Raw genomic sequence first — 17,742 nt, 5'->3', positions numbered from 1 at the left:
AGGCCTCTTGTGCAACTACAGGCCTCCAGGAAGTGATTGTCTGCTGGGGATTGGGACATTTGGAGCCCAAGGTGGGGAGCTGGGGCTCCTGCTTTATAAGAGCGGGGTGCCTCTGCAAAGCTATAGAGAAGACTGGGAGCTGAGAAGTTACCATGGCCCTGGACACTGCTGCCCTTTTCATCATGACCCTGTCCATCAAAGGCCTGCTCACTCATGCTGCTGACACCTGCCCAGGTAAGATGGACTCTAAGCCCCTGAATGCAGGTAACTACTTAGTGTCCCGGTGCACGCCTCTTCTGAGAAGCTCCTGCCAGCTCAGTGTCACCCTCTGAAGACCGACTGGAAGTGACCAGCACCAGGTCAGGTGGAGATTTTATAGCCTGAGACTGCTGACCCCGAGGCCTGCAGTCCAACCTCAGGAGCTTCACAGGAGAAGATGACACCGACGTTTTCTACCTTCTTAGGGAGTTTAGAGAGAAATGCTAGGAGCCTCTAATCTGGTGGCTGACACACCCTCTTGATAATTGGTAAAAATGTACCCCATAGTCCCATATGGTACATATAGGCAAGGACTTGGGGTCAGGAAGATCCCTGATTGGCTCTGTCCACCCTGGGGACATTATTCCTAGGCACAGGACAGCTTTGTGATGACATAATTAGAGAAGGAACTCGAACAGCAAGGCACAACCCAGTCCAGGGAAAAGAGCCAACAGGGAAACCAGACGGGAAAAGCCTACAAGGGTTCAACCCTACACAGAGAACCACAGGCAACTGAGGGAAGATGGGAGCAGGAGAGATGGTCTTCCCCACTGAGGAACACACTAATTGACTGTCCAGTGCTGAACAGTCATTCCTGCAAACATACACACAAATAACATCATATGGACTCAGTTATAGTCAGGAATACGTATGCATACAAATACACATATATGCATACAATAACAATTAGTGGAAAGGAAGAGACCATGAATTTGAAAGAGAGCAGGGAGGGGAGAGGTATGTGGGAGGGTTTTGGAGTGAGGAAAGGGAAGGGAAACATGTAATTATAACCTCAAGAAAAGAAAAAAATTTTGGCGAGAAACACACCAAAGACCCGCCCTTTTCTGATAACTCAAGAGTTCTACAAGGGTGTGTACTCTGCCATTCCACAATTTAACAATATTTTCAAAAAACATAGCAACTTCTGTTGGGTCCCCGCTGTGCCTTGAGGCATGCATGCCCCCTCCCCAGAAGATCTCTTCTAGCCCAGTCATTCCATGGTTAATCCTCAAGACAGAGAGATAATCTTATGTTGACTGAATTTCTTAGCAAGATAGATTTTTATTTTTCAGAAACAGTAACCATTCACGAAGTTGTCTCTAGATGCCAGAATGACGGCAAGACTTAGTTTTCCAAAGTCATTCTTGTAGTGAGTCCCTGCCACACCCCTATTCTTTAGGAAAAACATATATTTAAATGTGTATGGGTGTTTTGCCTGTAAGCTCATCTGTGTACCACTTGCAGGTCTGGTGTCTACAGATACCAGAAGATCCTCAGGAACTGGAGTTATAGGCAACCTGGGTCCCCTGCAAAAAATGGTGCTTTTTTTTTGTTTATTTGTTTGTTCGTTTTAAGACGGGATTTCTCTGTAGCTTTGGAGCCTGTCCTGGAACTAGCTCTTGTAAACCTGGCTGGCCTTGAATTCACAGAGGTCCACCTGCCTCTCCCTCCCAAGTTCTGGAATTAAAGGCGTGTGCTGCCACCACCACCTGGCTAAGAACAATGCTCTTAACAGCTGAGCCATCTCTCCATTTCCTACAACCACTTGGGGCTGAGGGGACAGAGTCTCAGGGGTCTTAGGTGATCTGTCAAAGGACCACAGCACTGGTAACTGGAGGACTCATTCTTGAGCAGACTTTCTCTACCCATGCAATAGAGCTGTATCCTGAATTCCTCTCTCACCTGCCCAGCTTCCCGGGACAAGGACGGATCTAGTCACCATCAAAGGAATCTGACTTCTGCCCCATCTCTGCAGAGGAGGCTGGGGATTCTGGCTGTAGCCATCTACCCACATCTGATGTGGCTGAGCAGGCAGTTGCCCTCAGGGCAGGTAGCCCAAGGTAGACTAATTGATGCTTGTGCTGTTCTGCAGAAGTGAAAGTCCTGGATCTGGAGGGCTCCAACAAGCTCACCATCCTTCGAGGCTGCCCTGGGCTGCCGGGAGCCCTGGGACCCAAGGGAGAAGCTGGTGCCAAAGGAGACAGAGGTGTGTTCTGGGGAAGGGGGTTACATGGGAAGTACAGAAATGAGGGAGGGGCCCTGAGTCTGGTCTTCTGAACTTGGATGAGCACCTCAGGTCCTCTCTGACTCTGGGTCTTGCACTGGGCACTGGGTACCTTTGGCACAATAGTAAATGACAGAAACTAGGTCCATCCAGTCTGGGAAGATCCAGAAGGGCGTCTCTGGACCATCTTAGGTGCCTCCTGGTCTCCTACCTATGTTTCATTTACTTGATCACTAGAAGACATCTAGGTAATAGACACTTTGGTATCCTCGTCTGCAAGTTGGGCTATTACTTTCTTCTCCACCTGCCCCAAGCGACAGAACAAAGGCTCAAAGGGATCAGCTTCTCCCTGAGTTGACCTGAGAGAGTGGGGCAGCCTCCATCTGGGGTCTGCTTCAGAATACAGTCCCTAGAGGCCTGAACCAAAACCTTAGTGCCTGTGGGGACCTTGAGCACACTTGTTCTCCCCAGTGGAAGACAGTGGTGGTACCCATGTTTCCTAAGTCAGACTCTGATGTACATACACTAGGGTTCAGCAGCAGAGCTGCCTGGGTGAGCCCCATGTCTGAAGGTTCCCCAGGTGGAGCCTGCTGAGGATCTGCTGGGGACAGGACAAACACAGACACCTCTGATACCTCTAGAAGATGCCAGGCTTAAAGCTGATGTGGGTGCCCCCAAGTCAAGTCCCACTTGCTTGTTCACCTCTGTGCTCCCGCTAGGGGAAGGGATTTCTGTCCCCAGAACCTTGCTGAGGGACATTGGGGAAGAGATTATCCCATGACCAGAATGGGACAGTCAGCAATGAGGGAAGGGTGTTGATCTCTTACTTTGGGCCCCACTTTCTTATAACTAAGATGCTACCAACGTGCATTGCTGATTGGAGTCAAGCGGGAACTAGTGTTCCTGGGTGCTCTGTAGGGTTAGTGGGCCTGCTGCAGTGTCCCCGCAGTGAAGTTGCTTCTCCTGATGCTCACGTCCATCTGTAGAGGACGAACAAGTCCACTCTGTTCATCAGGTGACAATGGGAGCCTGGCATCCTCAAGCTGCTGCAGACACCATCAGGGCTGTGCTGGGGGCTAGTGTGAGTCTCGCTATCAGAACACGCAAGGAGGACCTTGTGACCGTCTCACAGCTTCCATTGAGCCAGGGAGCATCTTAGCTGGGTTTCTAGATGTCATAGAACACCACGACTAAAAGCAGTTCCGGGAGGAAAGGGTTTATTTCATCTCACAGCCTTCAGTCTGTTATCCAGGGAAGTCAGGGCAGGAATTTAAGACAGGAACCTGGAGGCAGCAGGTGATGCAGAGGCCATGAAGAAATGCTGCTTACTGGCTCATTCCTCAAAACTTTCTCAGCCTGTCTTCTTGGCTCCAGCACCACCAGCCCAGGAGTAACACCATCACAGTGACCTGGGGCCTACCACATCAATCGCTGATCAAGAAAATGCCCCCATAGGCTTGCCTGCAGGCCCATCTGGTAGGGACATTTTCTCAGTTGCTATTCTCTTTCCAAATGACTCTAGTTTGTGTCAAACCAACATAAAAAGTAGACAGCACAGGATCGTTGGGCACGACACAGCCACGGCTTTCTACATGGACACTCTGTGAGGAAGATCTGCCCTCTCCTTGTGGAGACCTAGCAGGACAGCATCTCTGAAGACACGTTCCCTGTCTCCGCCTGTGAGGTCACTGTGGCCCAGGCCTGGGTCACTCAGGTTGGACAAAAGAATAATTGAGAGCTTACTGTGAGCCTGCCCGAGGCCCCAGTACCCAGCCTACCTCTGCTCCTTCCCGAGCCATGAGTTAAGCTATACCACCTTCTGCACCCTCTACTGTGAGTCTGGCTACAGTCCCAAAGGTCACTAAGGCCATCATGACAGGGTCAGGAGTTTGCCATCTGGGCAAAGACTATCCACAGGAACACTGGTGGATACTTTGTTCAGAAAGTATATTTGGATTTGCAGGAGAGAACGGTCTCCCTGGACATCCTGGGAAGGCAGGACCGCTGGGGCCCAAAGGTAACAGCCTGGCAAACAGCCAAGGGGCACTAAACAGGTACCTCAATCTGTCACAAAGACATGGGGGTTGGAGAAAGAGATGGGAAGGGAGTCTACCCGAGGCCCCAGTGCCCAGACCACCAATGCACCCTCCCCAGCCATGTGTTAGATTATACCACACTCTGCACCCTCCACAGCAAGCCTGGCTATAGTCCTGAAGGTCACTAAGGTCAGCATGACAGGGTCAGGATTTTGCCACCTAGGCAAAGACTGTCCACAGGGACAATGGTGGATGCTTTGCTCAGAAAGTACATTTGACTTTTCAGGAGACAACGGCCTCCCTGGACACCCTGGGAAGGCAGGACTGATGGGGCCTAAAGGTAACAGACAGCCTGGCAGACAGTCGAGGGGTGTTAAATAGTCACCTCAGTCTGTCCACAAAGACACGGGGGTTGGAGAAAGAGATGGGAAGGGAGCCTGCCCTACCCTAAGCCTCAATGTCCCTTCCCTGTCATAAACAGGGGTTGCCTGCCCCCGCTCTTTCTGACTCCAGCTCCCCAGCTGCCCCTAAGCGGTCCTGCCTTAGGTAACTAGCCCCCTTTGGTGAGTCTCCTGAATGATCAGATGCTCTGGGCACCAGCATCTTGTTTTCTGCTTCCCCAGGAGACCGAGGAGAAAAGGGAGCACGTGGAGAGAAAGGTGAGTCCATGTGTTATATCTTGGGGGTGTAGAGTGTGCTCTGCGTCTGCCATGCCCAGCCATACCTAGGGAGAGGGGCTCAGTGGGTAGAGTAGGTGGCAGGCAGGTACTAGGACATTCAAACCCTGAGAGCTCACATCCTAGCACCTACCAGAGGTCTAGCTGGGTGATTAGCAAAATTGAGTTCAATTCTTTCTAACTGATGCCTACTTGGTTTTTTTTTTTTTAAAAAAAAAAATATTAAACTCTAAGACAGAACCTCATGTTTTCTTTACGATTGAGAGGGAGCTGCCTTAGTTCTGAATGCCATGGACATCCCTCACCCACAAGGCCTCCTGGTTAGACACTCTGGCAGAGCATAGTCTAAGCATGCTGGGAATGAGGAGGGGGTTATCTACTCCCATTGGTACCCAAGGCCTCAACAAGGGTGTTGTCAAGGACAGTACTTACCACAGCTGCAGAGGAAAATCCAGGCAGCTGGAGCATGTACCTCAAGAGGAGGACCTAGGCGAGTCCTGGTATTATCCAGCTCATGCATTTGTGGGGCCTTAGGGGTCAATGGAGATGAAGCTGATGACCACATACTTATGACCGGGTCTCTTTTCTCACCACACAGGAGACAACGGGCTATCTCAGTCATGTGCTACAGGTGATCACATCATCTACCCTGTCCCCGTGGAGATATTCTCTGTCCCTGCCTCCCCTTCTGGGTCTCTGCTGTATGATGTTGGGCTTGTTGCCTACCTTCTCTGAGCATACCTGGGTTCCAGTCCCACCTTCATTCCCTGCTTCCCTCCACAGGACCTCGGACCTGCAAGGAATTGCTCACCCGGGGCCACTTTCTTACTGGCTGGTATAACATCTACCTGTCAGATTGCAGGCCCCTGACTGTGCTGTGTGACATGGACACTGACGGTGGAGGCTGGACTGTGAGTATTGGGCTAGCCCGCAGGCACAGAACTGTCAGAACCCAAGTTCCATGGCCAACAGGAAATGAGATCTGTGGGCTTCTCTGTCCCATTGTGCCTCAGAGGGAGCCCTTTCTTCTCTGACGACAGAGAATCGGGAATGCTGGCTGGTGACCTGTGTAGGGGAGCCCATGTTGAAGGGGAGGACCAGATGGAGCCAGCACACTCCATTTCCTGTTCTGTGGCTTGGGGCACGTTGCCTACTCTCTTAGCCGCCATGTACTTCATTGTGTGGGGTCTGCAATGGCATGCATACGGCACTAGGTCCCCAGTGTTCTGGGGATCATGGGTTCCTGCTCTGTTCTGAGACTTGGTCCGCCATGCTGTGAGAAGTTTGCCTGCCTCCTTGACTTCTGTGTATCTGTCCCAGGTCTTCCAGAGGAGGCTCGATGGCTCTGTGGACTTCTTTCGGGACTGGGCCTCTTACAAGCAGGGCTTCGGCAGTCAGCTGGGGGAGTTCTGGCTGGGGAATGACAACATCCACGCCCTGACCACGCAGGGTAGGCAGTGCCAGTCAGGTTGGGTAACCTTGGAACCCTGAGTGCTGGACCAGGGGGGCAGAAGAGCCCCAGGTCGTTAGAGTGCACATTAATAGCACCCCAGGGCATGAAATCGCTGCTGTGACCTTCCAGAGGGTGAGGGTCAGGGGATAGGACTCCCTCTAGCTGTGGGCTACTAACATCTCAGAAAACAAACGGAAGAGGTGTGCAGGTAGTCTTGGGGACATCCCTTCGCAAATCTAGCTGTTAATTCATCCACCTGCCTCTGGGTCCTATCGAAGTCCCCCTTGCCACAGAGAGTAGGATCCCCAAAGGCCTTCTGGCCCCACTGTGGTACATCACACCAGCCCATGGTTTGTCCTGTGATCCAATGAAAACCACGTCACCTTTGTCTCCTACTCGCTGCCAGGACACCTTATTGTGTCTGCTCCTGTGCATCCAACTTTTGAAGGGAAAAAATAGAAAGAAAGAAAAGTAGGTTCAGGCTACTGCATTTGAGGGCAGAGCCCTCTGGGAGAATTCACAGACTGAAGCATGCCAGGTCATGGCAAGGGAACACTGCCAGTGGATTTTCAGGTACTGCCTGGAGAACAGATGGGAGGGTGCCTAGAAATGGTGCCCCCACCCAGGCCAAAAGATGTTGGTACCTACCCAGGTGAATTCCCCAGGCCTGCCTAGTGTTCAAGTTCAAAGGCTGACTCTTCACACTCCCTCCTCCACTTCCTGCAGGAACCAGTGAGCTGCGAGTCGACCTTACAGACTTTGAGGGCAAGCACGAGTTTGCCAAGTATAGCTCCTTCCAGATCCAGGGAGAGGCCGAGAAATACAAGCTTATCCTGGGAAACTTTGTTGGAGGTGGTGCTGGTGAGCAGTTTGGGAAGAGGCTTGAGATGGGGGCTTCTGAACCAGTCTGGGAGTAAAGGGGCCTGCATTTTGTCTCCCTTTGGTAGCCTTGAGCTGAGTCTATGGTTCTGAGGCTAAGGTTGCCATCTGAAAAACACTAATATCTGCATCTTTATGCCAGGTGAGGACCATGGATGCAGTCTGTTAGCACTCCCAAGACTGCCCAGTAGCCCAGACTAAGGGCTCCACCCTGCTCCACTGCATAGTGAGTGGGGACCACTAACTACCATACCTGATAGAGTCAGGAGATGGTCGTCTCTCCCCAGGTGCTAAAGCCCCATTTCCCCATAGAAAGAGCACCTTTGTTTGGGACACTGAGTTAGACCCTTTACTGTGGACCAAAGGTGAGGAGGAACATCATGGTGGAAGTCTGTGATAGAACAAAGCCTCTCATTTTAGGGTCAATGGGAAGCAAAGAGATAGACTGAAAGGGAACACCCCTCAAAGGCATGTCTCTAGTGACCCTGATTTCCCAGAGTCACCATCTCCCTAAGGGCTACTAGGTATTTGTCAGTGACTAACTCACTGATGATGTCTCAGCTCTCTTAATCCAATCACCAGAAGTCCAAGCACTGCTTGCCCCAATTAAACCTTCAACACACACAGTTTGTGGGAGGACAGTTCATCTGAACCACAGCAGCTTTTCCCAAAGGACTCTGGCCCTGTGGTTTGGGAAGTGAATCCCACAAAGTAAGTGCCTGGCTGGGTACAAGGGAGTGGCGAGATTCCCAATGTGTCTCAGGGAGCTGTGGGGCGTGACCAGACCTATTTAACTGCGAAACCCACAGCTAAGAGGGGCAGGCCACTCTCTGAGGAACTTCGAAGGTGACAGGTCTGAAATTTATGCACCCACTTTGCCCCATCTCACCTGGGACTTTTAGGAAAGAAAACAAGCAGGGAGCACTGGTCCTATTCTGCAGGTGGGGACGCATCAGAGGGACGCAACAGAGGGCCCGTGCAAGCTGCAGGCCCAGCATGGAGGCAGAACAGGGTGAACCCTGGAGACACGGGGCCATTAGGTGTCTTCTGAGAGACAGCCAGGGCAAGAGGGGAGTTAAGAGAAGTCCTAGAGAGAGCTGCAGCCTGCAGTGGGGAGAGAGCTGGTACGGGTGGTGCAATTCAAAGGATCCCTGAGGGAACAGAGAGTGTTGTGGGAGAGCGACGACAGTGATCACAGGGCCTTGATGGACCAGGAGGAGGGGTCATATCTGGTGTTATACTCTTTCCCAAGGCTTGCACAGATGGCTCCCTCACCTGGACCTGAGCTGATGAATTCTCCAGCTGAGGATAGGCAAGTCACAGGCAGGGCCGTCTAGTGGATGTCTAGCATCTATCTACATGATGCATGTTCTTTCTGAACAGGTGACTCTCTGACTATCCAAAACAACCAATTCTTCTCTACCAAAGACCAAGACAATGACCAGGATTCTTCCAATTGTGCGCAGCAATACCACGGAGCCTGGTGGTACTCGGATTGTCACGCTTCCAACCTCAATGGCCTCTACCTCGGGGGTCCCCATAAGAGCTACGCAGATGGTGTCAATTGGAAGTCATGGAGAGGGTACAACTATAGCTACAAGGTTTCTGAGATGAAGATACGCCTCACCTAGCTGCCCACACAGGGATGTCCTTCTGTCATCATCGCCAGCTAAGGAAGGAGTGTGCCCACCCTGTCCAGCTCTTCCCTTTACCCACAGCCCATACAGCCCGTGACCTCCAGGACAGCCTTCCTCACACACCTGCATTTTCATCCCAAAGGAAAAATTGCCTTTCCAAAAACTGCTTGTTCTCCAACAGATTTGTGCCTGTGAGCTTTCTGTGTTACCTTTGAGTATTTCTTCGCATCTGTATCATCCAGCACAGCTGTCTATGACCTTGACAGTCAGGAAGAGTTAAAAAGTGCATTTATAAATGTGGAGGAAACAACCAATGTCTGCTTCCCTAGGGTCATCTTCCTCTGACCCCCCAGCTTTGCTACTATCATAAGTAACCTGTTCCCATCCCAGCCCCGTGTCCCCTTATAGCTCACTGACAGCAGTTAACATGACAATTAAAGAGTCACGTAGAGCTAGGAAACATTCATAAAAGGTTGGGAACATGCAGAACCCCTTCTATGCAAATGTTTCTCTGAGACAGTAGCTAGCTTTGCATGAATTGCAGATATGGGGAGCACTGACCACAGGACCAGCAGCACCGGGGAAGATGAAGAGTGGCCTGATCACCCAGGGCACGTCTCATCTCCAGAACCTCAATTCTAATTGAGGGGGTTTCTGGGGTCGAGGAGAGGTACTCCTTACACACCAGGGCTAGTGTCTCCCTAGGACTCAGGGAGTCTGAACAGGAGGACGATCTCGGTGGGTATGTCCCATTTAAACTAGCCCATCTGCTTATCAGACATGAAGGAAGGAAATAAGGACCAGGAGGATAGAATTTCTCTACACACTCATGTTTAGTGCCACACCTCTGCTTCACATGTCACCCACACATTTAGTGGCTTAAAAGAACAGAATCTGTTACCCGCAGTTCCCAAAATAATAAGACTCGTAGAGGTCCAGCGGGCCAAAGTCAAGACACTGGTGCGCTTTCCTCCTGATGCCTGGCATGGAGCCTGGCTCCCACCCCCTCCAGCTTCCTGGGTACCCTAACCTCCTTGGCTATGGTTCCTTTGCCCAGCTTCCAAGCCAGCGGCAGTGTTTCAATCTGACCTACTGCTGTTCATCACCTGGAATGGGTCTCCATTTCTAACTGGAGTTAGATATGGTCAGCTTAGACATGCCCCACAGGTCTCGGGAAGTCACATAGCCAAGTTGCTCCCTGGAAACTGTTTACAGGTTCTGGGCCTCAGGCAAAAAAATCTTCAACAGAAGATGTAGTACCCTGCCCACAACATCCTATTAGAAACATAACAAAACAAAACAAAGCAGGGCTAGGGACACACCTCAGTTTGTTGAGTACTTGCCTAACATGCAAGTGCTGGGTTTGATTCCCAGAATTGTACAACCCGGATGTGGTGGTGTGTAGTGGGAGCTGCGGGCTGTGTTCCTGCCGCCCCAGCTCCTGGTTGCCTGGCTAGCCTATGCCCCAAAATAACGACACACAAATTGTATTCTTTTAAACACTGCTTGGCCCATTAGCTCTAGCCCTTACTGGCTAATTCTCATATCCCGATCAACCCATCTCTAATAATCTGTGTAGCATCAGTCTTACCGGGAAAGATTCAACATGTCTGACCTGGCGGCTTGCTTCATTGCATCTGCCCTGGAGAGGAGAGGAAATGGCATCTGAGCTCACTTCCTCTTCCTCCCAGCATTCTGTTCTGTTTACTCTACCCACCTATGTTCTAACCTATGAGGGCCAAGCAGTTTCTTTATTTTTTAACCAATGACCTTCCTCCATCAGTGGTGCACACCTCTAATCCTAGCATTCAGGGGATGGAGGCAGAAAGATCAGAAGTTCAAGGCCATCTCAGGTTTGAAGCCCGTCTTCGATACATAAGCCCCTATCTCAAGAAAATAACCCAATAACAGCAACAGAAACCAAACAGCATAATCTAATAATAAGAGTAAAAATACCCGCAGCAGGTCAGTGAAAACTAGTATTTGGGCTGGAGATGGAGCTTGGTGATAGAGCCCTTGACCAGTATGCACAGGCACTGAGTTCACAAGGCAGCATTGAACAAAACAAAGAAGGCATGAGATTTGAGCAACCGTCTCATGAAATTGATTCCGATGCATTTGGTGAAAGGCTCCAAATAATTTAGACTTCTAAAAACACCCTCATATTTGTAGAAAGAAAGAAAGAAAAGGTTCAATTTACTTATAAAAATTGTATCTATCAGAGAGATGCAAATCATAACAAAATGAAGTGCTAATACAGGCTACATCTCTAAATGAGCAAGACCAAGTTTAGGGGACAAAGGGTCTACTCACCAGTAGCGGCAGCCCAAAGGCTATGGCCAATATGAAAACAATGAGCATTCATTGATGCCGTGGAAGGGCCTCAGTCATGATCATACCACATGCCTCATACCTACCGGGTGCCCTTCATGGATGGAGGCACCAGTATGGCTGCAGGAGGCATGGCCAGGAACTAAAGACTCTCAGGCCAGAGTGAATCCCAATGCTCACCACAAGGAGAATGTGCCTAGAAAATCACAAAGACAGCAGCCCCACAGAGTTCTCCTCAGCAGCTGTCTGCACGGCAGGGGTGGGAGTCACCTTTACCATAAAAACACACTTTAGTTGATTATTAATGTATGCATGCATGTGTATGTATGCATGTATATGCGTGTGCATGCATAAGTGTATGCACCTGTGTATGCAGGTGCTTACTGAGGACAGAAGATGGCATTGGATCCCTGGGAGCTGGAGTTACACCCATTCATGATTTATACAGCTTGTTACACGGGAGCTAGAACCCAAACCCTGCGTTCGTCCTCATCATTGCCCAGTCCAAGTTCCCAATCTTGAAGCTACCTCTCCAGCCCCGCATATAGCTGTTTGTCAAAATGCAGCGATAAATCCCACATTTGTTATCCATAAGTGTGTTTAATTTGCCCCATTTTCATTTATATTTATTTAGTGTGTGTATGTGTGTGGGAGCTGTAACATGCATGGCAATTCAGAGGTCAATCCAGAGTGATAGTCCTTAGTCATCATGCTATGTACGTACGTACGTATCTATCTATCTATCTATCTATCTATCTATCTATCTATCTATCTATCTATCTGTCATCTATGTATCTATCATCTATCTAACATCTATCTATCTATCTATCTATCTATCTATCTATCTATCTATCTATCATCTGTCTATCATCTATCTATCTATCTATCTATCTATCTATCTATCTATCTATCTATGTATCTATCATTTGTCTATCATCTATCTATCTATCTATCTATCTATCTATCTATCTATCTATCTATCTTCTGTTTATTTGAGACAAGATCAGTTGTTATGACCCAGGGCTTGCTGGTTAGTCAAGCTGGCTGTCCAGTGAACTCCAGGAATTCTGTCCCTGTTTCCCCAGCACTTGATTACAGCTATACACTAGTACGCTCACTTAGAAATTATTTTCAGATTTATTTATCTTACTATTTTATGTGTATGAATGTTTTGTCTTTATGTATGTCTGTGTACCATGTGCGTGTCTGGAAAAAGGGGCATTGGTTCCCCTGGGACTGGAGTTACAGATGGTTGTGAGCCACCATGTAGGTGCTGGGAATTGAACTTGGGTCCTCCGCAAGAGCATCAAGAGCTCTTAATTGCTGAGCCATCTCTCCAGCCCAAGTACTGACTTTTTATGTGAGTTCCGAATGCCAAACTCAATCTTTGTGTTTTTTAAAAGACCATATTTTTATTGATTCTTTGAGAATTTCACATCATGCACCCCAATCCCACTCATCTCCCAGTTCCTCCATATCTTCCTCTTAGTGTCACCCCCCAAAGGAAAACTAAAAAAGAAATAATAAAAATAAAGATTAAAAAAAGGACAAAAGAAAAATTTGAAAAATTTAAAAATACAAATAATATCTATACCAATTAAAAACAAGCAAGCCAACAAACAAAACAAACCCCATGTTGACCCTCTCCTCCTTCTTGCCCCCTCTCCTGGCTTTTTGTTTTTCCATATAAAGTTGATTATTGTCTTCTCCAGATCTGTGAAGAATTTTGATGGGGATTGCATTGAATCTATAGATTGCTTTTGGTAGAATTGCCATTTTTACTATGTTGATCCTCCCAATCCAAGAGCAAGGGAGATCCTTCTATTTTCTGGTGTCCTCTTCAATTTCTTTCTTCAAAGACTTAAAATTCTTGTCAAATAGATCTTTCACTTCCTTGGTCAGAGTTACCCCAAGATACTTTATGCTGTTTGTGGCTATCGTGAAAGGTGATGCTTCTCTGATTTCCCTCTCTGCTTCCTTATCCTTAGTGTATAGGAAGGCGACTGATTTTTTGGAGTTGATCTTGTATCTTGCCACATTACTAAAGGTGTTTATCAGCTGTAGGAGTTCTGGTGTTTTTCAGTCTTAAAACTTCCCTTTGACTCTGCCTTACGGCATCTAGGTCTATGATGGGGACAAAGCCGTTCATTTCAAGATGATTTGTCCTTACCTCTCGAAGCATGGTTCTGGGGTCTGTCTTGAGTTTTTGGTGCTCCTAGCTCAGCTGGATCAGCAATGCAGGGTTGGGTGTCTTTCTGCTGCATGGTTATGTGTTTTCTTGATACTTTGTATTCCCATATAATTTGGGACTGTAGGCTGGACTTTTCAAATCTTGTTGTTTTTTTTGGCACCCTGGTCCCTTTAAAACCCTTCTGGGACAAAATAGATTTGTTATTGTTTGAGCAGAGAAACCTTTTTCTTAGCAATGTTAATAGCCCCAGTTTTGATCATCTCTCCAATAGCCTTTTTTCCTCTTCCTCCGGGTCATCAGGTACTTTCCTTCATCTCTACGATGCCCATGTCTGAAAATGTGCCCCAAGTGTATGCTGCACAGGCCACGACTTCATTTTCTGGTCCTCAAACTGACCTTTGAACCTCCTAGAACTCCCTAAGAGTTCAAGCTCTTTTACTGGTGATGACCCCAGCTTACTGACTGTAAGTATCCTGCAAAGGGTCCCAGCTACCCTAGGTCCCTGCCCCTGTGGGTCCCTGTTCCGCCTAGGTACCTGCCCCCTTTGGGTTCCTGCTCCCACTGGGTCCCTGCTCCCCTGGGTCCCTGCTCCCCTGGGTTCCTGCTCCCCTGGGTTCCGGCCCATCTGGGCCCTTGCTCCCTTGGGTCCCTGCCCCTATGGATCCCTGCTCACTAGGTACCTGCCCCTTGGGGTTCCTGTTTCCCCTGGGTCCCTGTTACCCCTAGATTCCTGCCGCTCTGGGTTCCTGCTCCCACTGGGTCCCTGCTTCCCTGGGAATATGCTACCCTGGGTTCATGTTCCCCTGGGCCTTGACCTTCTGGGTTCCTGATCCCTTGGGTTGCTGCTCCTTAGGACTAGTCTCCCTTTGGGTCCCTTTTCCCCCTGGGTCCCTGTTCCTGGTTCTGTGCCCCTCTGGGCTTTGTTTATTTGCTTTTGGAAGGAATCTGACCCCATCGCCAACCCTTCTAATTCATTAAAGGATATGGATAGCTACATTTTATATGTTTTAATTTGAAGTGTAGTTTAAATTTTTCATGTTTTATTTTATGTAAGATTTTATTTTATCTTATGCATGCAAAATTATACAAAATTTTATTTTACATATACATAATTGTGAATTTTTATGTAAAATAGTTTGTGTCTCAACTTTGCAGTTATTTTCCATGTTACACGTGTTTGCCCATTTAGCTTTTTAAACAGCCACTCACTCACGTGAGGAAATGGTCATGCTTTTACTGTAGACTTGGGCCCCCCCCCCCCATAGCATTCCACGTGTGTACAGATGCAGCCTTCTCTCCAGTGTTGGCTTTTCTCCCAGGAGTCAGGTCCCCGGTGAGCCTGTGGATTCAGAGAACATTCTCTGTCACTGATGTGAGGTCAGCAAGATTCAGCCACCACCAGGCCCCCGAGGTAAGGCAGGCAGATATTCTCCATCATCAGTCTTAGCCACACCCAGGGTTCCTTCCCATTTCTTTCTGATCCAGCTCTTTCATGCCTGCACTCCAGGCTTGGCTGGAGGTCCTAAGGACATGTGGCCTGTAGGGTAACCTGTGGTTAACAGGTCTGTTTGATGTCCTGAATATGGTTTGTGTGTGTAGTATATATGTGTGTTCACTCAAGCACACAGAGGCCAGGGGCAAACATTGGGTGTCTTTTATTGCTCCCCACTCTATTTTTTGAGATGGGGTCTCTCACTGAAACTGGCGCTTACTGATTGGCTAGACCTGCTGGCCAGCCAGCCTCCAAGGAGCCTCCTTCTCCTCCTTTTCCCCTCAGCACTGAGGTAACGGATAAATATTACCACACCTGGCTTCGCTCATAGGTGCTAGGGGTCTGAACTCAGTCTTCATGGTTTAGAGTGTTTTACTAGTTGAGCTGTCTTCCCAGGGGCCGTGTGTTGTCCACTGGGATTCTGGGATCCTAGGCCTGAGAAAGGCCATGACTCTCTTTTTTGAGAATCTTCCTGGATGGTTGTGATGGGAAGTCAAGATTGGGGACCTGCAGGATCCGCAGATGACTACACAGCAAAGGAGAGCACACCCCCAGGCTGTCAGAGAAAAGCTCATTTAAGAGCAGTCGTCCTCAACCTTCCTAGTACAGGTCCTCGTGTGGTCGTGACTCCCCAACCATAAGATTATTGTCGTGGCTACTTCATAACTGTAATTTTGCTACTATTATGATTGTAATATAAATCTGTTTTCCAATGTCTTAGGTGACCCCTGTGAAATGGTCGTTTGACCCCCAAAGGGGCGTTACCCACAGGTTGAGAACCCCTGCTTTAGAGGGATATGATTCAGAAGAAAACTGTGTGGAGCAATCTTCCCAATGGGAGTCACTGGGACCCAGTTTACAGGACCTGGATTAAGGACAACTGAAAGCTCGGGGCAGCCCTGTTCACATGACCCTGAACTTTTGCCCTCTGCCACTCTGTGGTGCAATGTGGGTGGCCACGCCTGTACCACAGCCAAGCCTGTCCTGTGAAAGAAGCTTGGGTCAGACTTGGTTAGGCTATGTTTCAAGTCCCTTGTTTTGGCCACCAGCCTGAGCAAGCCCCTTTCTGTAGCCCAGTGTGTGACCGTGGATGTTCTGCTGTGCAGGTGCCGAAGCCCAGACAGCTTCTCTTAAAATGTATGATCTCCTTCGGTGGGAAGACCTACGTGCCCAGAGGGACTGTCCTGCCCTTTTCAGGACACTTTTGAGCAGCCTGTGCCTTCAGGCTCCACAGATTTAGTGGCCATGGATCATGGGTAGACAAGAGGCCCGTGGTCTGGGTGGACAGGGGAACTAGTCAGCTGTGAAATGTGACTCTCCCTCCACCCCCCTCAGGGTTAGAACTCCTCTTACCACAGCAGGACAAAGCTCCGAGAGTCCTAGTTGCCATCTTGGGACAGATGGGTTTTCAGATGGCCACTAGCTGCTTTACTGGCTGGAACTCATGACACATGGTGTGGTGGGTGGTGGGTGGGCGGGACAGAATCGCTGCACAGCTCCAGGAATCACATCACTGGCCGCCCCCACCCATATGTTCCAGGCTGGCTAGTCACTATGACGATGACAACAGGATAAGTAGTTCAGAACCACTGAAGACAGCTGAAGAACATAGTAGGCTGCAGCACTTGTAACAGCCAGGGGGTCCGGGGGCTGCTGAGAGGGCTTCCGCCACTCCTTGGTCCTCCTCGTAGTTCTCCGTCCACCATCTCTCCCTGCAGTGCATCTGGACAAAGCACCTGCCTCTTGGGGATGGACACAGATTCACTCTTACTGTTACCCAGGTTGTGGTCGGAGCAGGGCATGGCAAGCAGAGCAGGGTCTTGGGAGCTAAGAACAGGATCCCTTTGGACATATAGACTCTCCCCGTTCAGCCCTACTGGGGCTCCCGCTGAGACAGTCCTCAAGTGTTCCCTGCCTCCCTGTATATCATGAGGCCATCTCCCTGAGGTGGTCCAGGCTCAGGCAGGAGGAATCTCTCTCTCTCTCTCTCTCTCTCTCTCTCTCTCTCTCTCTCTCTCTCTCTCTCTCTCTCTCTCTCCCTCCCTCCCTCTCTTTCTCCCTTCCTCTCTCTATCCCTCCCTCCCTCCTTCTCTCCCCCTCCTCTCTCTCTCCCTCCTTCCCTCCCCCCCCCCGTGTGTGTGTGTGTGTGTGTGTGAGAGAGAGAGAGAGAGAGAGAGAGAGAGAGAGAGAGAGAGCATGTATGTGTGTGTGCATGCATGCATGCATGGTGTGTGTGTAAGTTATTGTTCACATGAGTAGGACAAAAAACAAACTCAGATGCTGTTTCTCTGGAGTTACCCGCTTTTTCAATTTATTTTATTTTATTATTTTATTTTATTTTTTGAGACAGGACCTCTCCTTGCCAAGTAGGCTTGGCTGACTGGCCTGACCTATGAACGTATTTCCCCAGCTCTGGAAGCACACGTGTGCGCCACCATGCCTGACTCTTCACGTGTTTCTGGGAATCAAGTCCCTTAGGCTTGCGTGGCATCACTTTAGCTCCTAGGCTGTCTCCCAGTCAGGAGAGACCTTTAACACAAGGCCAAGACACTGTATAAAAAGTATCTGCTGGTCTTGGTTGCCAACAGGAGCTTAAAACCTCTCTTATTGCTTAGGAATCTGGAAGTGTGCCAGCATTTTCCACTGCTGCCAGCCCTAGGCCTCCTGGAGCCTCAGCCTGCTTTGTTCCTGTCTGCCAACTGCTAAGCTTTGCTTTTCCTTGTAACACCTAGCCAGGCCGCCAAGAAAAATAAACAGACACCGTTAGAATCTTGTTTCCCCCC

General features: G+C 49.2%; 1 protein-coding gene across 2 annotated transcripts; it reads left to right on the top strand.

Moving 5' to 3' along the window:
- Nucleotides 1–138: 138 nt before the first annotated feature.
- LOC130864731 (ficolin-2) lies at nucleotides 139–9,213 on the top strand. 2 transcript variants are annotated; one of them, XM_057755474.1, is made up of 10 exons: nucleotides 139–234; nucleotides 2,132–2,245; nucleotides 4,227–4,280; nucleotides 4,586–4,639; nucleotides 4,923–4,958; nucleotides 5,575–5,607; nucleotides 5,760–5,887; nucleotides 6,297–6,426; nucleotides 7,156–7,290; nucleotides 8,692–9,213. In XM_057755474.1, the coding sequence occupies exons 1-10, from the start codon at nucleotides 153–155 to the stop codon at nucleotides 8,937–8,939; spliced, it is 1,014 nt and encodes a 337-aa protein (XP_057611457.1). In that variant the 5' UTR covers nucleotides 139–152; the 3' UTR covers nucleotides 8,940–9,213. The 2 variants fall into 2 exon arrangements, with proteins under 2 accessions (XP_057611457.1, XP_057611456.1); XM_057755473.1 differs by having other exon boundaries at nucleotides 6,297–6,444.
- Nucleotides 9,214–17,742: the final 8,529 nt, after the last annotated feature.

This window comes from Chionomys nivalis, chromosome 22, assembly GCF_950005125.1.
Source record: "Chionomys nivalis chromosome 22, mChiNiv1.1, whole genome shotgun sequence".
NCBI lineage: Eukaryota > Metazoa > Chordata > Mammalia > Rodentia > Cricetidae > Chionomys > Chionomys nivalis.
Note: the sequence above shows the minus strand (reverse complement) of the source record. Positions and strands in the feature narration are given on the sequence as shown.